This window comes from Drosophila virilis, chromosome 4 (genome assembly GCF_030788295.1).
Source record: "Drosophila virilis strain 15010-1051.87 chromosome 4, Dvir_AGI_RSII-ME, whole genome shotgun sequence".
In the NCBI taxonomy this organism is placed as follows: Eukaryota; Metazoa; Arthropoda; class Insecta; order Diptera; family Drosophilidae; genus Drosophila; species Drosophila virilis.
In genome coordinates, this window is record NC_091546.1 from 25759341 (window position 1) to 25776579 (window position 17239).

Genomic DNA, 17239 nt, shown 5'->3' on the forward strand with positions numbered 1-17239 from the left:
AAACGATCGGTCGAAAATTATGTTGCTGTATGGAAAACTTATTTGTCATTCAAGATATCGTGACCAAATTCGGCCCTAACTATTTTCCCTTTTGCTTCTTAGATACGGGCAATGCACTATTAAAAGGTTGGGTCTGCAAGGGTATTAGATATTCGGTGTGGTGGAGCTAGCCTTTCGAGTATTCCGGGCGGCAGTATCCGACGGAGAGATGCCCTGAATCCAGCGTCGTTTGTAACGTTTGAGTTCGATAATAATTTATGAAACTGATTACCGAATCAAGTCATAAAAATGAATCAATTTTGGTTAGGAAAATACCTGTTTTACAGCCTTGGTAAACAAATTCTTGGCCTGCAACAACAGCCTATTTACTTCTTAAAATAATAACTTCGATTTTTATTTTCTGCCCTTAATTAATTAAATAACTAATCATAAATGAAAGAATAGTTAATTTATTCAAAAAGGTCAACCATGTTAATTAACAGAAGCTGCCTGTTTAGCCAAGCGAAGACACGAACCCGCATGCATCAGTAGTTGGCCGGTCAGTTTTTTAACCAATGTATGCGGCTCAACTACAGTTTTAGATGCACATCTAACATGTTTGCTCACCATCTGCGCACCTAAAATTGGCCTCTCCCACACTCTCTTTCGCTCTTGCATGCACACAAATACACACACACACACGTGCAATTCTGTTTATCTGGCAAAGATGCCGGCCGGCAGCTCGATTGCCGGCTCGCTCGCACTTGGCGCTTGACATTGAGCTCAGCCAGCGTGTTCGCGCCGACTTAGTAACGTTCTTGCGATTGTATTTAACTGCCCGCGCTCCCTGGCGCATGTGGGAGCGTGTCTGTGTGTCGCTCCCTATTAACGTAGGGTTCCAGCACGAACGTTTTGTTATGAATCAGTCAGCGTCAGTCTCGCTCCGCTCACTCACTTTTCATCTGTTGGCTGTGTCGGTTCGGTCAGTCCTGCTGGTCGCGTGGCCCGTTGCTCTTTGCTGTGTTTTTTTTTATTCGTTTCGTGTGTTGTTTAGTTCGTGGCATTTATTTCAATTAGTCGATAGATTCATTTGCTCACACAGCCGGCAACATTGAACTATTTTATTGCGATAAACAAAAAATTTCCTGTGTCAAGCGCCGAATAAATACCGAAGCTAAGCCCGGCAAAAAGAGTTCAATCTCAGGCGGTGTTCGCAGAAAGCGCTACAGGTTGGTGAATAACATATTCAAACACACTCACACACAGACACACACACAGACAAATATGAGTGTATTCAGTAGTCATTTGACTCTCTGCTGCATTCTGTAACAATACCAAAGAAATGTTTACCAAGAGGTTTTGTTGTGCGGTGATGTAATAGGAGCTTTTACTCAAGTCCTTAACAAAACAAACGGCAGCAACAGCGCTGCATGTGTGTGTGTGTGTGTGTGTGCGTGCGCGCGCCTGTGCTTTGCACTGCGAGTCGTGATATCATGTGGCGGAATTCAGATTCGGAGTCCAATCAGAATCCGACTCGGAGTCACGCATGCCACCCGCATAAGCAGTTGCGAGAGCAACAACAGCTGCAGAACAGTAGGGCAAGAGAGAAGAGAGCAAGAGGAAAGAAAATACAATTAGCTTTATTTATGCCACAGGCACACACACGCACACGAAGCTATTGAATTGCCCGCCAGACTGTCAAACTGTCAATGTGTTTGTGCTCAGCAATTTGTCAATGATTGCGACATGTAAATAACAGTGAAATTAACATTTGCAGCTATTTATTATTTTATTATTGCCGTTGCGAATTGCAGCACTTAAAGTTATGTTTAAATTGCATTGTAAATTCATTTAACATAACATCAGCGCCAATTCCAGGCCGAGCTCAGTTCTCACAATACTGTGTGCATATTTACGGTAGGCACAGGTGGGCAACTGTCAGCCAATTGGGGAGAATTGTGCACTACACGGAATTCAAGTACAGATTAGTGATAATGTTAATTATATTTAATGTGCGGTGATTTGTTTATAATCACTTGCATATGAAATGTACGCTGACAAATTAGTTAGGCGCATGCCAACATTTCTGGCAGCTTTAAGGGATTGCAGTTTGACAGCCACTGTGCCGAATGCAAGCAGAACAGTGGCTGTTAAACTAATGCAGCATTTACATGCATATCTTATCAGCCCAAGTCAACAATGATCCAATTGGCGCTTTTTGGCATTCCGCATGGAGTGCGTTGTTGCTTTAGCACACACACACATACATTCTTATATGATTATACCCTATGTTCTTGTACGTTTAAGCAAATTATAGGCTTATCATGCGTATTTACTCATACCACAGACTGTTGGCGCAGTATTTTCTTAAGTGTGGCATAAAGGTTGGAAAAAGCACAGAAAGAGTATAAATCGATATATACATTTATTTCCTACCCCAATAATAGTATATTGACTGATACGTTCTTATCTTGGCCCAACTTTAAGGCGGCCATACCCAACCCTCGACAACAGATCAAAGGCCAAGTTCGTGTGACGACGATTCGAGCGGAAACGCAACTAATTAACAAAAATACCCAAATTAATTTAACCACTTTTGATCGAATCTATATAAAACGATATCTCATTACAATTATTTTTATTGAAGCGAACGTACATTCGGTTTTCTAATCTTCCATGGAATAGGAATAGGATTTAATGGACTAGAGCATTTGGAATGGAAATGCTGAACCGATTTATAACATGCTTAAATTTTGGATTTAGATGCGAATTGTTTCTAGTTTCTTGTGCATTGAGTGCAAGGGTATTACGTGGTCGACTTTAGCTGTAGTTGTTTTTTTTTTTTTTTTGTTCGCGTGAATTTCATTTTCGTCTGACGCACGCCCACTTTCCAAGTGCTACTTATATTTACTTTTATTATTACGGTCTACTGAACTATAAAAAAGTACTAGAGCAGTCGGTTGATATTTTTATATTTCAATTTTCATCCATCATCCGTTTACGAGTTTAAACAAACTTAAAAAAATGGGGCAACATCTTCCGGTACGACCTGTTAGCACAAAAACAAATTTGCTCTCTCAAGTATTTACCATGTGCTCAAGTGTATACCCTGGCTTTTATAAGTTCGAACCGGGTATGCTGCACATACACATAGATTAAGTCTTATTTAGAAAATTTCTTCAGCGTGTCCTCAGCTCAAACACACACTTGACTCTAACATGAATATAACTTTTATGTAAATGGAGAACAGGCCTTGAGCAGTAGGATACAGGGTAGCTAACAGTGTCCTAACTCTAACTCACTCGTATATAGAAGTTAAGAGAGAGAGAGAGAGAGAGAGAGAGAGGTGTTAATAAAACAATTTAGCTACGGGAATTATACTCTTGAAAATCCATAGAAAGCATATAATATATTATATTGAGCACGTTCTTTGCCGGCTTCATGCTAATTAGCTCAAGATTGTTTTTGGTTTTTTATTGACTCGCAATTCAAAATGCTCTCCAAATATGAAATTCGTGTCTTACAGTGGAATAGAATTCGAACATCATGTTTAGATCTATTGCCCAAAAAGCGGGCAGAATTTAAAGAAAACTTATCATCATGTTTTCCCCCACCGTGTCGGTGATTTCCCAATACTTTTCTCTTTGTCCTATCCACTTAACACTCTTTATCTAACTTACATTGCTTTACTTTATTAACAATTTTCTTACTTTCTTTTTTCCTATTTATTGTATTTTCTTTATTAATTTAGCAAATTAAGATTATTTTTAATTACACTTGAGATCACTTTTTTCCTACTTACAACCTTCTGCTTAGATGTAGGCTCTAATAGCGTCACTGACAAAATTAGCTGTGAAAAGGGGCACAGCTGGCCGGACTGGCAAATAAAACACCTCCATCGGTCGGTGATGCTATTTAGAAAATTGTATCCTTTAACTAGGCTTTTAGAATATACTTATATTGTACAACCTTTTGAATAATGAGGAAGACACTCGTTTTGTCGACCATTAATAAATAAATAAATAAATAAATAAATAAATAAATGTTAAGATCTGTTATACTTAGATTAGAATAAAGAACTAAAGTGATAAACTTCAGTCTTTTGGTTTACTTACGAATTAAATACTTTAAAACAGAAAATAAAAGAGCGAAAAATGATGTAAGGTGAGTAGTAAATTTTCTCAAATATAGTCAATAATATTGTCAACGTATGACAGATTTTAAATAAAATAATTGTTTTTATCATGGAAAAAAAGTAGTTGTCTACGATTTGTGTGCTTCCATTGCATTGCCACTGCCGTTTGTTAATAAGAACGAGTGATTTTTTATGGTAGTTCTCAAGTGTTAAAACGAGCATTAGGTTTAGGGCCTGATATGGTCAAGTGCCTGTTATAAACGGTAGAATGAGTCAATAGTTTTTTGTTTTTCTTTTGCCACTTTAGAGTTCAGAATTCAAATAACAGGGCCAGATGCTTGTTTATCTTGAATTCTTGAATGTTTCCGATAATTCGATTACGTCTGTGCTTATCATCAAGAATTTTGCACCCAATTCAAACTAATGTTTGTTTCGGATTGAAGTCCACTTGAATCGAGATATAAGATTGGATTTTGGATTGCAGATAAGGCAGTACGATAATTTTGGACGCTACTGTCAGGCCACTTCACCCCTTAGCATTGAGCAGTGGCTCTTAAACTGTGACCTGTGGCTTAGTCGCGTTTCAGTGACTCCGCAACCCGGCCATGTCCCACTGCCGAGGTCTACCTGACAATCGACTCTTGTCTAGCGATTCGGTCTATTTTGCTATGGCTTCGCCCGCTTGCGGATAACGCAGCTGAAGTGCTCCACTTCAGTGTAATGAGCGTGAGCGACGAAGTCCAATTGGAAACCGCATTGCCATAGCGCATTTACAGCCGTAAACAACTCAGCTGATCAGATTCTCATATTCATTCCATTTGCAGTTACATACATAGATAAATCGAACAGAATGGAAAACGTGGACACAAGCTTCATACCCGATCTGCCAGCGGGCGGAGCACTTGCGGTTTACCGCAAACGCGCCAACTTTGATTGGAAGCGTTTGCGTTTGATCCTCGAAAAGGAACAGGGTCTGCGTATCAAGGTGAGTGAAGACAACGTTCAAAACTAAGTTCTACCTGTAGGATCTATAGCGGGAAAAGAGACACAGATCCATAATGCTTGTTGCTGCGGATTATTCCCTATGAAATACCCGAAATACCCTGTAAAATGTGTGTCAGAGAATATGCAAATGTGTGGAATTTCATATATCTATTTCGTATTCAGATCAAGTATCGTTGACCTCTTAGATACAATGCCCAAATTGGGTTTATTTTTAATCAGCAGTGACTGTCAAACTGTAATTAACCCACTTCACTTTCAAAACTGTTGCAGTACAAGGTGTGGCGTCGCCTGGAAAGTGATCCGCTCTTTGCACACGCGTCACGAACGCTGCCCATGGACGAACAGAAGCGTCTGGCTGCCATGCAGGTGAATCGCATGAAACATCTGGATCTGGTGCCCAAGGAGGTTGAAAGCCTGAACTTCTCGGCCAAGACAAAGTATTTAATGAACATCAACGAGGCGCTCGCCAGCTACTCGCCCAGCCTCTCGGTGAAGATAGCGCTCGGCGTGGGTCTGTTCAACAATGCCATACGAGCCTTGGGCACAGAGAAGCACACCAAGTATATTGAGGCTGCCTGGAACCGGGAGATAATCACCTGTTTGGCCGTAACAGAGCTCTCGCACGGCAGCAACACGAAGCGCATTCGCACCACGGCCACCTATGATCCCAGCTCGCAGGAGTTTGTGATCAATACACCAGACTTCGAGGCGGCCAAGTGTTGGGTGGGCAATCTGGGCAAAATGGCAACCGTAGCCATGACCTTTGCCAATCTCATAACGGCAGACGGCGAGAACCACGGCCTGCACGGCTTTCTCATACCCATTCGTGATCCGAAAACGTTGCTCTCCTATCCGGGCGTCCTGGTCGGCGATATTGGCGAGAAGTGCGGCCTGAATGGCATCGACAACGGCTTCGTTGTGTTCACCAACTATCGCATACCGCGCGACAATCTTCTCAATCGGACTGGCAACGTTACGCCCGAGGGCGTCTACGAGAGCGTCTTCGCCGAGCCGGGCAAAGCATTGGGCGCCGCACTGGAGAGCTTCTCGGCCGGACGCATTGGCATCATGCAGGAATCGGCCAACACCTTGTGCAGCGCAGCTGTCATCGCGGTCCGCTACGCCGCAGTTCGCAAACAGTTTGGCCCCGAACGCCAGGGCGAGGAGATCTCCATTATTGAGTACCAATTGCACGTAAGTGAAGCATATTCCTCCAGCAGCTTATGCTTGACATTTCTTTTCACAGCAATACCGGATCTTTCCCTATTTGGCTGCAGCCTGTGTGCTCAAGATTGCCGTCGAAGAGATGACCAATACGTATCTGGAAATCATCGCTCGCTCCCAGGCTGATTCAAACGGATTCGATATACTGGTAGGTAACTTTGCACGGAAGCCCAAAAGTACAGTAAAGCCAGATTAGCTGCGATCCGTAACAATATTGAAGAGGCCGTAATTCAATCCCATATTTTCATTGTGCTACACATTGCAGACACAGAACGCTGCGGAGATACATGCGATTATATCAGCCTCAAAGCCGCGCATCACGTGGTCGGCACGTGATGCCATTCAGGAGGCGCGTGAGGCGTGCGGCGGCCATGGATATCTACGTGCCGCCAAGCTGGGCCAGATGCGCACCGACCATGATCCGCTGTGCACCTACGAGGGCGACAACAATGTGCTTGGCCAGCAGGCATCCAATTGGCTGCTGCGCCAGTGGAGCGCCAAGGAGCTGGAGTCGCCAATTGGCAGCGTTAAATTCCTGGAGCGGCGCCAGCAGCTGCTGCAGCTGCAGTACACACAGCTGGTGCAGCAGAGTCCATTGGACAGTTGGGAGTGTAAGCAAAATTTATGCCCGCATTTGGAATAACTTGGAATAACCCTTGCCGTTTTTTTCTTTTTGCAGTTGCGCTCACCTGCTACGAGTGGCTGCTGTGCCACCTAATGTCCCGTACGAGCGCCCACATTGAGGCCCAATTGGCGGCTGGTGTTCATCCTTTTGAGGCTCGCAACAAATCCCAGGTTATGGGCGCGCGGGAGCTGTCGTTGGCCTATGCCGAGTACTGCGCCCTCAGCCGCTTTGTGGGTCATGTGCAGCAGCTGAGTCTGGAGCAGCCGTATGCGAATGTGTTGCGTGTGCTGTACGATGTGTATGCCATGTGGCTGCTGGAGAACCATATGACCACATTCTATGTGGGCGGCTTTGCGGTGGGTGGGGCTTTCGCTGCGGCAGTGCAGGAGCGCCTGCTGCAAAGCTGTGCCCAGCTCAAGGATGTGGCTGTGAGCGTAGCAGATGCCATTGCTCCGCCGGACTTTGCCCTCAACTCGGTCATCGCACGCGCCGACGGGCAGCTCTACGAGAACTTGCAAAACGAATTTATGACCAACGAGTGCGCCTTCCAGCGGCCCGCCTGGTGGCGAGACGTCATCATACCACAGCCGCAGGAGAAATCAAAGCTCTAAAGCAGCAGCAGGACGACAACGCAAGTGCCTGGGCAGGTCGAACGGTCGATCGGTCGATCACCCAATTCATCCTTATCGTAATTATTGTTATATGATCATATCGCATCAGGTATTACGGAGAAATTAAACGGACACATACCATACACATTATATATATACCTTACATTTTATATGTAACTAACTACACATAGATATTTTATACTATATACAAAATATGTGAGACACATTCGAAATTTGTAGCTCCCAACTCTTTAAGGTGTCTAACTCTTTGTAGGAAATAGTTTGTTATGCTAAAAACTAGTTTATGTTTACCATTTTTTGAAAGAGCTCTTTTATTTTGATAATTCTTCACAGTATGCTAGTTGACGTGCTTGTGATTTGAAAGCCTATGAATACATTCGAGCAATAAGTATTCCATAGAGCGTCTTTTTCCAGTTTCATAAAAGGCGAAGTATTCCACATCCCATCCTAATTATTTTGACAGTGAATACCCCTGCTTTCACTATCAAACTGTTAAATGGTGTGCCTAGCAATATTTTGTCAGCTTAACTACAATTGAAATCTAGAATGTTTTAGAATGTTTTGTTTAATAATATTACGAATTATGTTAATAAAATTAATGCCAATTGGTAATTAAAGTGGAGTGGAGTGTGTTTAATTAATTGCTTGCCAAGTTCTTCAACTTAAAACTGAATATTTTACGGGCCTTAATTAGATAGTGTAAAGTGGTTTTGGGACGCTTAACTTTTGTTATAATTAGTCAGCTACCGAAGCAGCACATAGCCAAGATTTTACATTCAGACACACACACACAAACACATTCATAAATAACCATATAGCCACACACACACACACATGAATATAATATATATAGTTGTAGATGCAGGTGTGTGTGTTTAAAGTAGGCATCATCGGCAGTGGCCAAAGGTGCTCGTCACTGTCAATAAGCGGCCCCTGTTTATAAGAGGACCTGAGTTTACCTGTTCCAGCTCAGACGTAGCCAAGTTGTCGCACAGTAAAGACGAGTCAAAAGTGAGTGAGCGGTTTGTGGGCGGGCATCGTGGCCAAGATCGTGCCTAGCTTGGCAATCCAAGCGAGTCGCTCAGCCGGAGCACAGTCGAGCTCATCATATCAACTACATACGTTCCGCTGCGTTGCGCTCCCAACAGAATCGAGATGATGAGCGGAGCGGCGTGAGAGAGAGAGAGAGAGAGATCCGTGAACAGACGCGTCGTTTGTTGGCTTTGCGAATTTGTGGCGCAGTTTCATTCCGTTTTTGGCCATTGTGTGTGTATGTGCTGGCAAGGGAAAGGGCATTCGGATGCCTTCTATTTACAGTCGTGTGTCTGATTAGCAGAAGAACATGTTTTGACACTGCTAAACTTACAAAACCTAATGCTCGAAAGAATTGTTGTGGCTTGGCAAACGATGACAAGCCACTAAATGTTTAGACACAATCAACATCAACTTCAGAGCTGTGCAAATTTACGAATCATATGTTAATTTAACGACTGGTTTTTTTCACAGAACTCGAGTAGAAGGCGCTGAGAGGCGTACATATATGATCAAATTATTATTCTGAGCCCAAAATTTATTAAATGGGAATAGTCCGGAAAAACCCCAAAATATACTTATATTGGCCCACACAAACAAAGAGCTACACAAAAGTGAAGTGCAATAATAAAATACTTTGAGAACTCTCAAATAAAAAGCGCATGACTGACAGAATTTCGTATGGAAATAATAGCCCAAAAATAATAATAAAAAAAAAATACGCTCATCTTCAAATTGATGTGTTGTACGAAATGCGCACCGAAATGTTAAACGTTTTGAAGAACAACAAAATTTTATTAATCGCTAAAAAATACAAAAAAAAAAAGAGCAACCAATTAGCCAAACCGGTTTAGAAATCTCTGGACAGGCAAACCGAACCGAAATATATATAAAGTCACATATACAAATCAATTAATTCAGATTTCGGGGATTTCCTCTTTCAATTTGGTTGATTTCTCACTCCGCCGCTCCATCGAATTGCCGATCGTTTCTCTATTATTTTCGCCAATCCATAATCGAAAAGTCGTGTAATTGTAATTAAATTGACTTTAGAAGCGCACAATTTATGATCGGATTATTATCAAATAATTGTCGGTTTGGCTTGGCCTCGTGATGGGCTTACAAGTATCTCCGGTTTCGGGGGATGCTCCATCCAAGCAAGATTAATTACATGCAGTGCATTAGGCTATTCGACTAAAAACAATTTTGCATTAGCTTTCTATTAGTTTTCTAGTCGTTGCCGCCTCTAATGATAATAGGTGAGAATGCATCGAAACAATGAGAATGTCGGGCTAGAATTACTTACGATTTGCATAGTTCGGGGCTTAAAGTAACTGCAGTTAGCTAAATATATGAATGCATATAGGCAGAACTCATCGACAGCAGATGAAAACAATATGTTGTAATTTATACAGAATCATCCAATTCAAGAACAACATCTACAGCGGCAAACCGGATTATTTACAACTATTCTCAGGCCAGTTTCTATTTGATATCATTTTAATTAATGTCTTGTTTATCTTTCTTTCAGCTAGAACCAACCAAATTCTAAACGCAAATGCAAATACAATAAGATGTGGAAATTTTTACTAATTTGTGTCGTCATGAGTGCATTATATAGTGAGGCTGATGCCGCATCGTGTAAGTTCAACAAGAAGCACAGTCAGACCCAATTCATGAACTAAATATTATGCTAGATAGTCTAGAGTATTAACCACTCTAAAAAAAATTATTATGGTATATTTATATATATATAAACTATATGAAATATATATAACATATATTCTACCAGAACACGAACAGCCAGTCGGCTGGCATGTCGTGTGAAGAAGGAAAAGCCAGATGAGAAGCCAGGCTAGAAATTTTGCAAATGTCTGGGTGTTACTCAGCTTAGTGTTTATATTGTCTTTGACTATACTGTATACTATTTAATATATATATAAATAGTTCCAGAATGCATCATTCATTATAATTATTTTTGCAAATATACAGTTTATACTTATTACCCGTTTTAAAAAACCGAACAAACTGTTAGAATATAAGTGCATACTTAAGGTCTTCTAACCTGACTCCTTTTATTCCCATTTGCAGCTCGTCCGGTGTCCCGTAGGCGTCGTGGCTATGCCGGCGGCTATGCAGGTGGGTATGCCAGCAGCGGTTCGGGAGTCGGTGGCTATGCTGGAGGCTACAACGACTACGATGATTATGGCGGCGGTTATGGATCACACTTTGGCATCACGGATCCGTATCTGTTCCATCAGCAGCTGACCAACCAGATTCTGGCCCAGAACTATGCAACCCAACAGTGAGCATTGCCGGGGTTTTATGCTGTGGGCGGTTATTTCGGGTAGCTTAAGTGGGTATTGGTGATGCTAACAACAACGCTTGTAATCTATTCTTGTAGAGCTATAACGGGCCTGGCCACGTCTGGCGATGCGTTCGTATCCGCGGATGCGACCATTAGCGACGATGACACGTAATTACACTGCTTTCCTTCTTGGCTTTTCCTTTTAACTAATCCGCATCTGATGATGCTCGCCGTGCTCTGTGGCTCTTTCTAATCGCTGTGCTTGTCTTTCGCAGTCGCATCCAGCAGCAGATCGCCGCCCAGCAGGCCTACCACGATAATCTAGTGCGCCAGAACAGCTATGCGGGTGGCTCCACTGGCTCGTACAACTCGCACCGCTACGCGCCCAGCTATGCACTTGCGTCTGGCTCCATTGGACCCAGTGGACACAGACAGACGGCCTATATCAGTCCCGCCAACCCAGTAAGTGAAGCTGCTGCTCTTTGCAAAGTGCCCAACTTAACTCTGTTGCCCCTTTCGCAGGCCACACCCAACATTGTCAACCGTTTCGGCGGTGGCTCCGGCAGCAGCTCCAGCTATGGCAGCGGCAGCGGCAGCGGAGGTGGTGGCTACAAGGGCGTCTCCGTTTCCTCGTTCAGCAGCAGCAATGGCGATGGCACCAGTCGCCGTGGCGCCCAGACCACCATCAACGATAACGGCAAGGTGACGTCATATTCGGTGCACTCCTAGAGATGCCTCGCTCAGCTCAAATTTTGGTGTTTAGCATATTGTAAACCTTGCGAAATTAACGATTCTCTATTTATATGTTTCAAACACAAATATATACATATTTCATATATATTTTAATCCCATATACTTTTTTGAAGAAACTTTCTCGCCTAATGGGGTTTTACTGTGACAGGTTTTGTTTGTTAGAAAGTTTTTTTTTTTTTTTGCTTTGGCTTTCTACTGATAATTCAGTCTATTTGAATGATAAGCATATGCAAATTTTTTTCATTTACTTTATTTTTATTTTTTTTTAATAATTTTTTTTACTCACAAACAGCTCATGACCTTGATTTTGTCGGTTTTGTATTATTTAAAATTGTATTTATTTAGCAATCCGCTATGTACGTTTGCCTGTGTATCTCTGCGTATATAATTGGTAAAAGTTCGACAATAACCTGAACAAAGTTTATCAGGCACCACAGGAAGTTGTCTATGTATAGCTACAAAATTTGACTCATTAGGAATACAATTCATTTATGTGCCGGCAACACTCCTATAAAATCCCTTTATATTCATAAATTCTTAATAAGCAGCTCATATTTGCTAAGGATACCTATTGAAATGCAATTTGACTCCTCATTTATAATTTGGGGTATACGAATAAAGTATGCCTCAAATTGGAAGATGTTTTCACATTTCAAGCTCTAAGCACATGAGTGTTCGTCTGATTAGCATTTGCCGGAAGTAATAAAACAGAATCTTTTGTTTGTAAACAAGTTACATTTGTATTTATTTACAAATGAACCGAAATGAATTCCGGGAAACGCCATTGAAATTTCGATTCAAAACGTATGCGCAAAAATATTCCAAGCGTAATGAAACCGGTTCAAGTAATTCCCATCCCTCAACCCTACGCTTGCTGCAAACGGAGGGAATAAATGAAATTGTTTAGAAATGCTTAAACAGCCTTTTCAAACTTGTTTTCTCTAATAAGAGCTAGTGTCTTTATTAAAACTTGCTTACAAAATCAAACTAATTTTTAATAAGTAGCTTAAGAGCTCGTCCCCTGAAAATAGTTGTCGAATAGTTGTCCTTCAAGTCGTAAGGCAACCAGACAACATTATTTTGGGTGGAGTTCCAGGTATTGCATCTGAATATCATCTTAACGTTCATAATTCAATCAGACGACTGCAACTCCATCCAAACAACCTGAAAATCAACCTGCTTGATCACAGCTCAGCAATTAGACAACCCAAAAGGAAGCATCCGCTTCTCCTCCTCTGCGATCAAGAAACAGATCCCCCTCTATCCCTACCCATACCCTAACTACCAACCAAAATAACGAAATATTCATCTGTTAATTTTAGATTTGACAATTAAGACATTGCCTCCTTTAGAAGCAGTGTCGAAAGAGAGAGAGTAGGAGAGAAAATCTATCTCAAGATCAAGAAGCTCTACATTGAACCACAAAAGTATGCATTTAGCTAGATATTGTAAAGTAAAGAAACTTGACTTTCATATAAAACAATGCATTAGTCGCTGCGCTCAGAATCACAAAACGAGAAGCAATTATTTCATTATATTTGGGGAAGAGGACTAAATCTGAAGACGTAGTTACATTTTTTAGAAATACACTTTTGTGTGCGAAATAGGGCAATGTGCTCTTAAGAGGATTAATAGGCTTTTAATAAACGGGTGGAATATTTAGTGTACTTTTTCTTTATAATCCGATTTTAAGCCAAATAAATACCTTTGCAAAAGCATATAAATCTGGTTTACTGGTAAGTTGAAGGTTAAAGTAGACCAAGACATTATAAAGTGTGTGGAACGGTTAATAAAATTAATAGAAATTCTTCATGTGGGTCAATGTGAAGTTTTTTAAGATGAATTATTTTGAAATATATTATATTTTTACGAGCTTAACAAATAATGAATAGAATACGCAAAGAGGAAACAACGGTTAAGGGGCGATTTTCACTATCTGCCAGACTAAATATATATTCAAATTTTAAAAAATCGTATATTCCTTCAGCTCATCTCGAGAGCAAACTCATATAATGTAAACATAAGACTCTCTAATGCTATAATACATTTTTCAGTGGCATTTGCTTGAATATGACTATATATACCTATTCTGAGAGGAACTGTACATGGCAACTATGTTATGTTTGTAGACGCAAGGTTTCGACACGAAAACAATTCCTATCAGCTGTCTATATAGAGGCACATACAAGGTAATCAACTGATGTATATGTGTATTTATGTCGCAATTACTTTCATCATTGATTTGAATAAATGCTGTCAAGAGTTTCTGCACCAATTCCGAGTTTAATTTCGTAGAACACATCTATAGCACACATTATCTGCTGTGTCCAATGGCAAGCTCTCTAGGTCAAGAAGCGATCCATTTCAAGTCCGAGTAGAGCTCGGTCTTATCTATTGGCGTCTGGGCCATTCGTTTGGTTTTTAAAGCGCGTTCCAATCGTTCCTATTCATTAGTACAAATTCAGGCGCGAGTCTCGCTCGGTGTTACGCAGTTTAAATTGAACATTTTCAAAAAAAGAACTCAATATGAGATCATTGTTGGTGCTGGCTCTGTGCCTGGGTGTGGTCTGTGCAGGTAAAGAGCTCCTTTTAAGTACAAGGTGCCATTCAGAGTGCAAAAGTATCGAAAACAATGTCAAACAAACAAAAGAAGCTCTCACTTTTGATCCTTTAGACTTTTCGCTCTCCGTGTGCATTGCATAACGTGTTATTTCCCCAGCTACCTCCGGGAATACTCGCTTCTTGATAACGTAAAGTCGTAATTCTCCTGAATGAACATTTTACACAACACTAATTGTGTAACGGCCCGATGCAGGCATGTGCCGAGATTCGAATGCGTCTATATGGCAAGCAGGGCTGAAAAATCTAAAATAATTGGTTCACTGCTCAAATGAACCCTGGTTTTGGTTTGCCACAGGCTTCCAAAATTTGACTTTTTAGTTTATAATTGTCCCTTCTACTGAAAGTGTTACATGCAATTTGGCATTATTAAAGATAACAGCAACCATTATTGGAATCAGGGCTGCAAAGTAAAAACTTTTCGTGCTCAAATGAACCACTTTTGGTTCATAAAACTGGTTTTCACTTCCCTCGGTCCAGGTTTTGGTTTAAAGCATAGTTTGTCACATATTTTTAAAAACTTGACTGAACTTGTTAATTTATAATTGCCCCTTCTACTGAAAGTATTTCAATTTGGCATTTTAAAATTATCCAACTATATTTAAACTCACTATCAATGAGATATATAAATTAACACTTATTCATTTTAATATTTCTTTTACAGATTTTCAGAACAGGTAAGTTGGTTACTGGACAAGTCCCTACGGCCTTCTATGATAATAACTTTCATATAATTTTCCTGTGCTGATAAACGGTTAGACACAAGCGGGACGATTTCCACAGTCGGTAAGTGCCGTGCGGCAATATTGAAGATATCATTTTGTATCTGACAAAATCGAAATTTCCAATTGGCAACATGGTACTAACCCACGCAAAAAAATTATAAACGATTTAAAATTTGAACCAAAAGTGCACAATATGTAACAACTTTATTTGAGTATACAACGATAAAAGTGAGCTAAAAATTGTATGCTAATTGTCATAGTTGCTGCATATTGTAAATCTGATAAGAGACATGTTCGATCCAATTAGAACTTAATTTGTGAATTCCATTCGCAGCCACTTCAATGCGCATCAGCAAGCAATTGAAACGGCCCGCAGGAATGCCTACGGCTCGAGTGGCTACGGCTCCTCTGGCAGTGGTTCGGGTAGCTTTGGGGTAGGCGGCGGTGCGGATCTGGCAGTTGGCGGTGGCTCATTGGGCAACTTGGAGAGCTCCTACGATTCGGTGGGTGCCGTTGAAGCCGCGGAGGGCGCTGGCAGCAGCGTGTCCGGCGGTGCTGCCTTTGGTGCCAACAATGCGGCCTCGTTCGGAGCACAGAACGCTGCGTCTTTCGGATCGAACAGCGCCTTCGCCTCGAATTCCGCCTTCCAGGCCAGCCACAGCGCCAACTTTAACAGCGCCAGCGCACATAATGTGGGCAGCAATGTCGAGTTTGCCGACGCCAATAATGCCGGCACTGAGGTCAACTTTGGCGGAGCCGGATCTACCAATTCCGAGTCGCTGCTCTCCGGTAATCTGCAGGCGCCCTTGGCTCTGACCACACCTGTTGCCAGTGGCGGAAATGTCGAGTACTTGCACCACGAGAGGGTTGTGTCCAGCGCACCACAACAGGTTGTCTACACTGTGCCCGGTGGCTCGCAGAAGTACGTGCAGCATGTGGAGCGCGTTGTGGAACAGAAGCCCACGGTGCAGTATGTCCAGGTTCCTCAGCCCTCCGGCACCTCCGAGCATTACTATCAGCGCAAGGTGACGACTACCGCGTCTGCACCACAGATCATTCAGCAACCCTCGGCTAGCTACACCTATGGCTCCAACACGGGCTCCAACTTCGGCACTAGCTCCGCCTTCAAGGTCAACCAGAATATTGGCTTTGGCAGCAACTTTGGACACCGCTCGGGTTCCCTGTTGACTGCCGGTCAAACAGGCGGTCTCAGCTTTGGCGGCGGCAGCTCCCAGCTCCATCAGCTCATCAATCAGGCACATCAGACGGCCAAGCAGCAGGCAGCTACTGGCAGCTCCCTCAGCAGCGGCGCCGGCCTGGCTAGCGCCAACCAGGTTCAGCTGGGCGGCTCAAACGCATTCAACTCCAATTACGGCTTTAACTCAGCTAGTTCCCTGAACTCTGCCAGCTCCCTGAACGCAGCCAGCTCCCTGAACTCGGCAAGCTCCCTGAACGCTGCTAACAGCGGCTCACTCCTGAGTGGCTCGCTGCTGGGTGGCAGTCAAGGCTCACTCCTGAGCGGCTCCCTCTTGGGTGGCTCCTCCAGCAACAGTCAGCTGAATGCCCAGAATAACTTGGGCTTGGGCTTGTCAACGGGTCTGACCAGCGGTCAGCAGCTGTCCGGCGCCGGCAACTTTGGCGTTGGCGGCGGTGTTGGTGGCAACAGTGGCTACCAAACCAAGCAGTGGGAGAAGCAATCCAAGTGGTCCTCCCAATCTGAGGTGAGTAGCAATTAGGTCTGTCTACCCCACACACACAAGGCTCACTCTTCTCATGAACCCTTCAGTTTGACTCTGACGGACACGTTAAGAACTACAAGGATCTGGCCACTGGCGAGAGTGAGAACTACAATGTGAATGGCAAGCAGTTCGGCTACAATGCGGCCACCGCCTCCGTCGATGACAACGGCAAGGTGAGCACCTACAGCGTGCACTCGTAAGATGTAACTCCCAACATTCTCTCTCACCCACACTAAGAATAGTAGTATCGAATGCGAAAAATAATAAAAACAATTTTTAAATTTAACAAGAAGGACTTTAAATTGAATGTGAGCCATGAGATGGTCAAAGGTAAAGAACACTTAATAATATAGAGTAATAAAATAGAGTATTTATATTAAACTTCAAAATATATCTATATTAAACTGGACTCAGTGGTCTCCAGATAGCAAATTGCTTTAAAAAGCATCCATTAATAAAGATT

At 42.4% G+C, this 17239-nt stretch overlaps 3 protein-coding genes across 5 annotated transcripts; all 3 read left to right on the plus strand.

The window, feature by feature from the left end:
* The first annotated feature begins 917 nt into the window (after positions 1 to 917).
* LOC6633995 (peroxisomal acyl-coenzyme A oxidase 3) lies at positions 918 to 8222 on the plus strand. Its single transcript, XM_002057626.4, has 6 exons — positions 918 to 1208; positions 4939 to 5099; positions 5390 to 6313; positions 6366 to 6491; positions 6609 to 6954; positions 7023 to 8222. The coding sequence occupies exons 2-6, from the start codon at positions 4965 to 4967 to the stop codon at positions 7577 to 7579; spliced, it is 2088 nt and encodes a 695-aa protein (XP_002057662.1). The 5' UTR covers positions 918 to 1208; positions 4939 to 4964; the 3' UTR covers positions 7580 to 8222.
* Positions 8223 to 8490: 268 nt separating this feature from the next.
* On the plus strand, positions 8491 to 11786 carry LOC6633994 (loricrin). Of its 2 annotated transcripts, XM_015169734.3 has the most exons (6): positions 8491 to 8611; positions 10164 to 10273; positions 10724 to 10937; positions 11037 to 11108; positions 11216 to 11402; positions 11463 to 11786. In XM_015169734.3, the coding sequence occupies exons 2-6, from the start codon at positions 10207 to 10209 to the stop codon at positions 11667 to 11669; spliced, it is 747 nt and encodes a 248-aa protein (XP_015025220.1). In that variant the 5' UTR covers positions 8491 to 8611; positions 10164 to 10206; the 3' UTR covers positions 11670 to 11786. The 2 variants fall into 2 exon arrangements, with proteins under 2 accessions (XP_015025220.1, XP_032293615.1); XM_032437724.2 differs by lacking the exon at positions 11037 to 11108 and having other exon boundaries at positions 8492 to 8611.
* A 2344-nt stretch (positions 11787 to 14130) lies between these two features.
* On the plus strand, positions 14131 to 17068 carry fon (fondue). Of its 2 annotated transcripts, XM_002057624.4 has the most exons (5): positions 14131 to 14268; positions 14977 to 14989; positions 15072 to 15098; positions 15372 to 16758; positions 16824 to 17068. In XM_002057624.4, the coding sequence occupies exons 1-5, from the start codon at positions 14220 to 14222 to the stop codon at positions 16974 to 16976; spliced, it is 1629 nt and encodes a 542-aa protein (XP_002057660.1). In that variant the 5' UTR covers positions 14131 to 14219; the 3' UTR covers positions 16977 to 17068. The 2 variants fall into 2 exon arrangements, with proteins under 2 accessions (XP_002057660.1, XP_070065104.1); XM_070209003.1 differs by lacking the exon at positions 15072 to 15098 and having other exon boundaries at positions 14142 to 14268.
* The last annotated feature ends 171 nt before the right edge of the window (positions 17069 to 17239 follow it).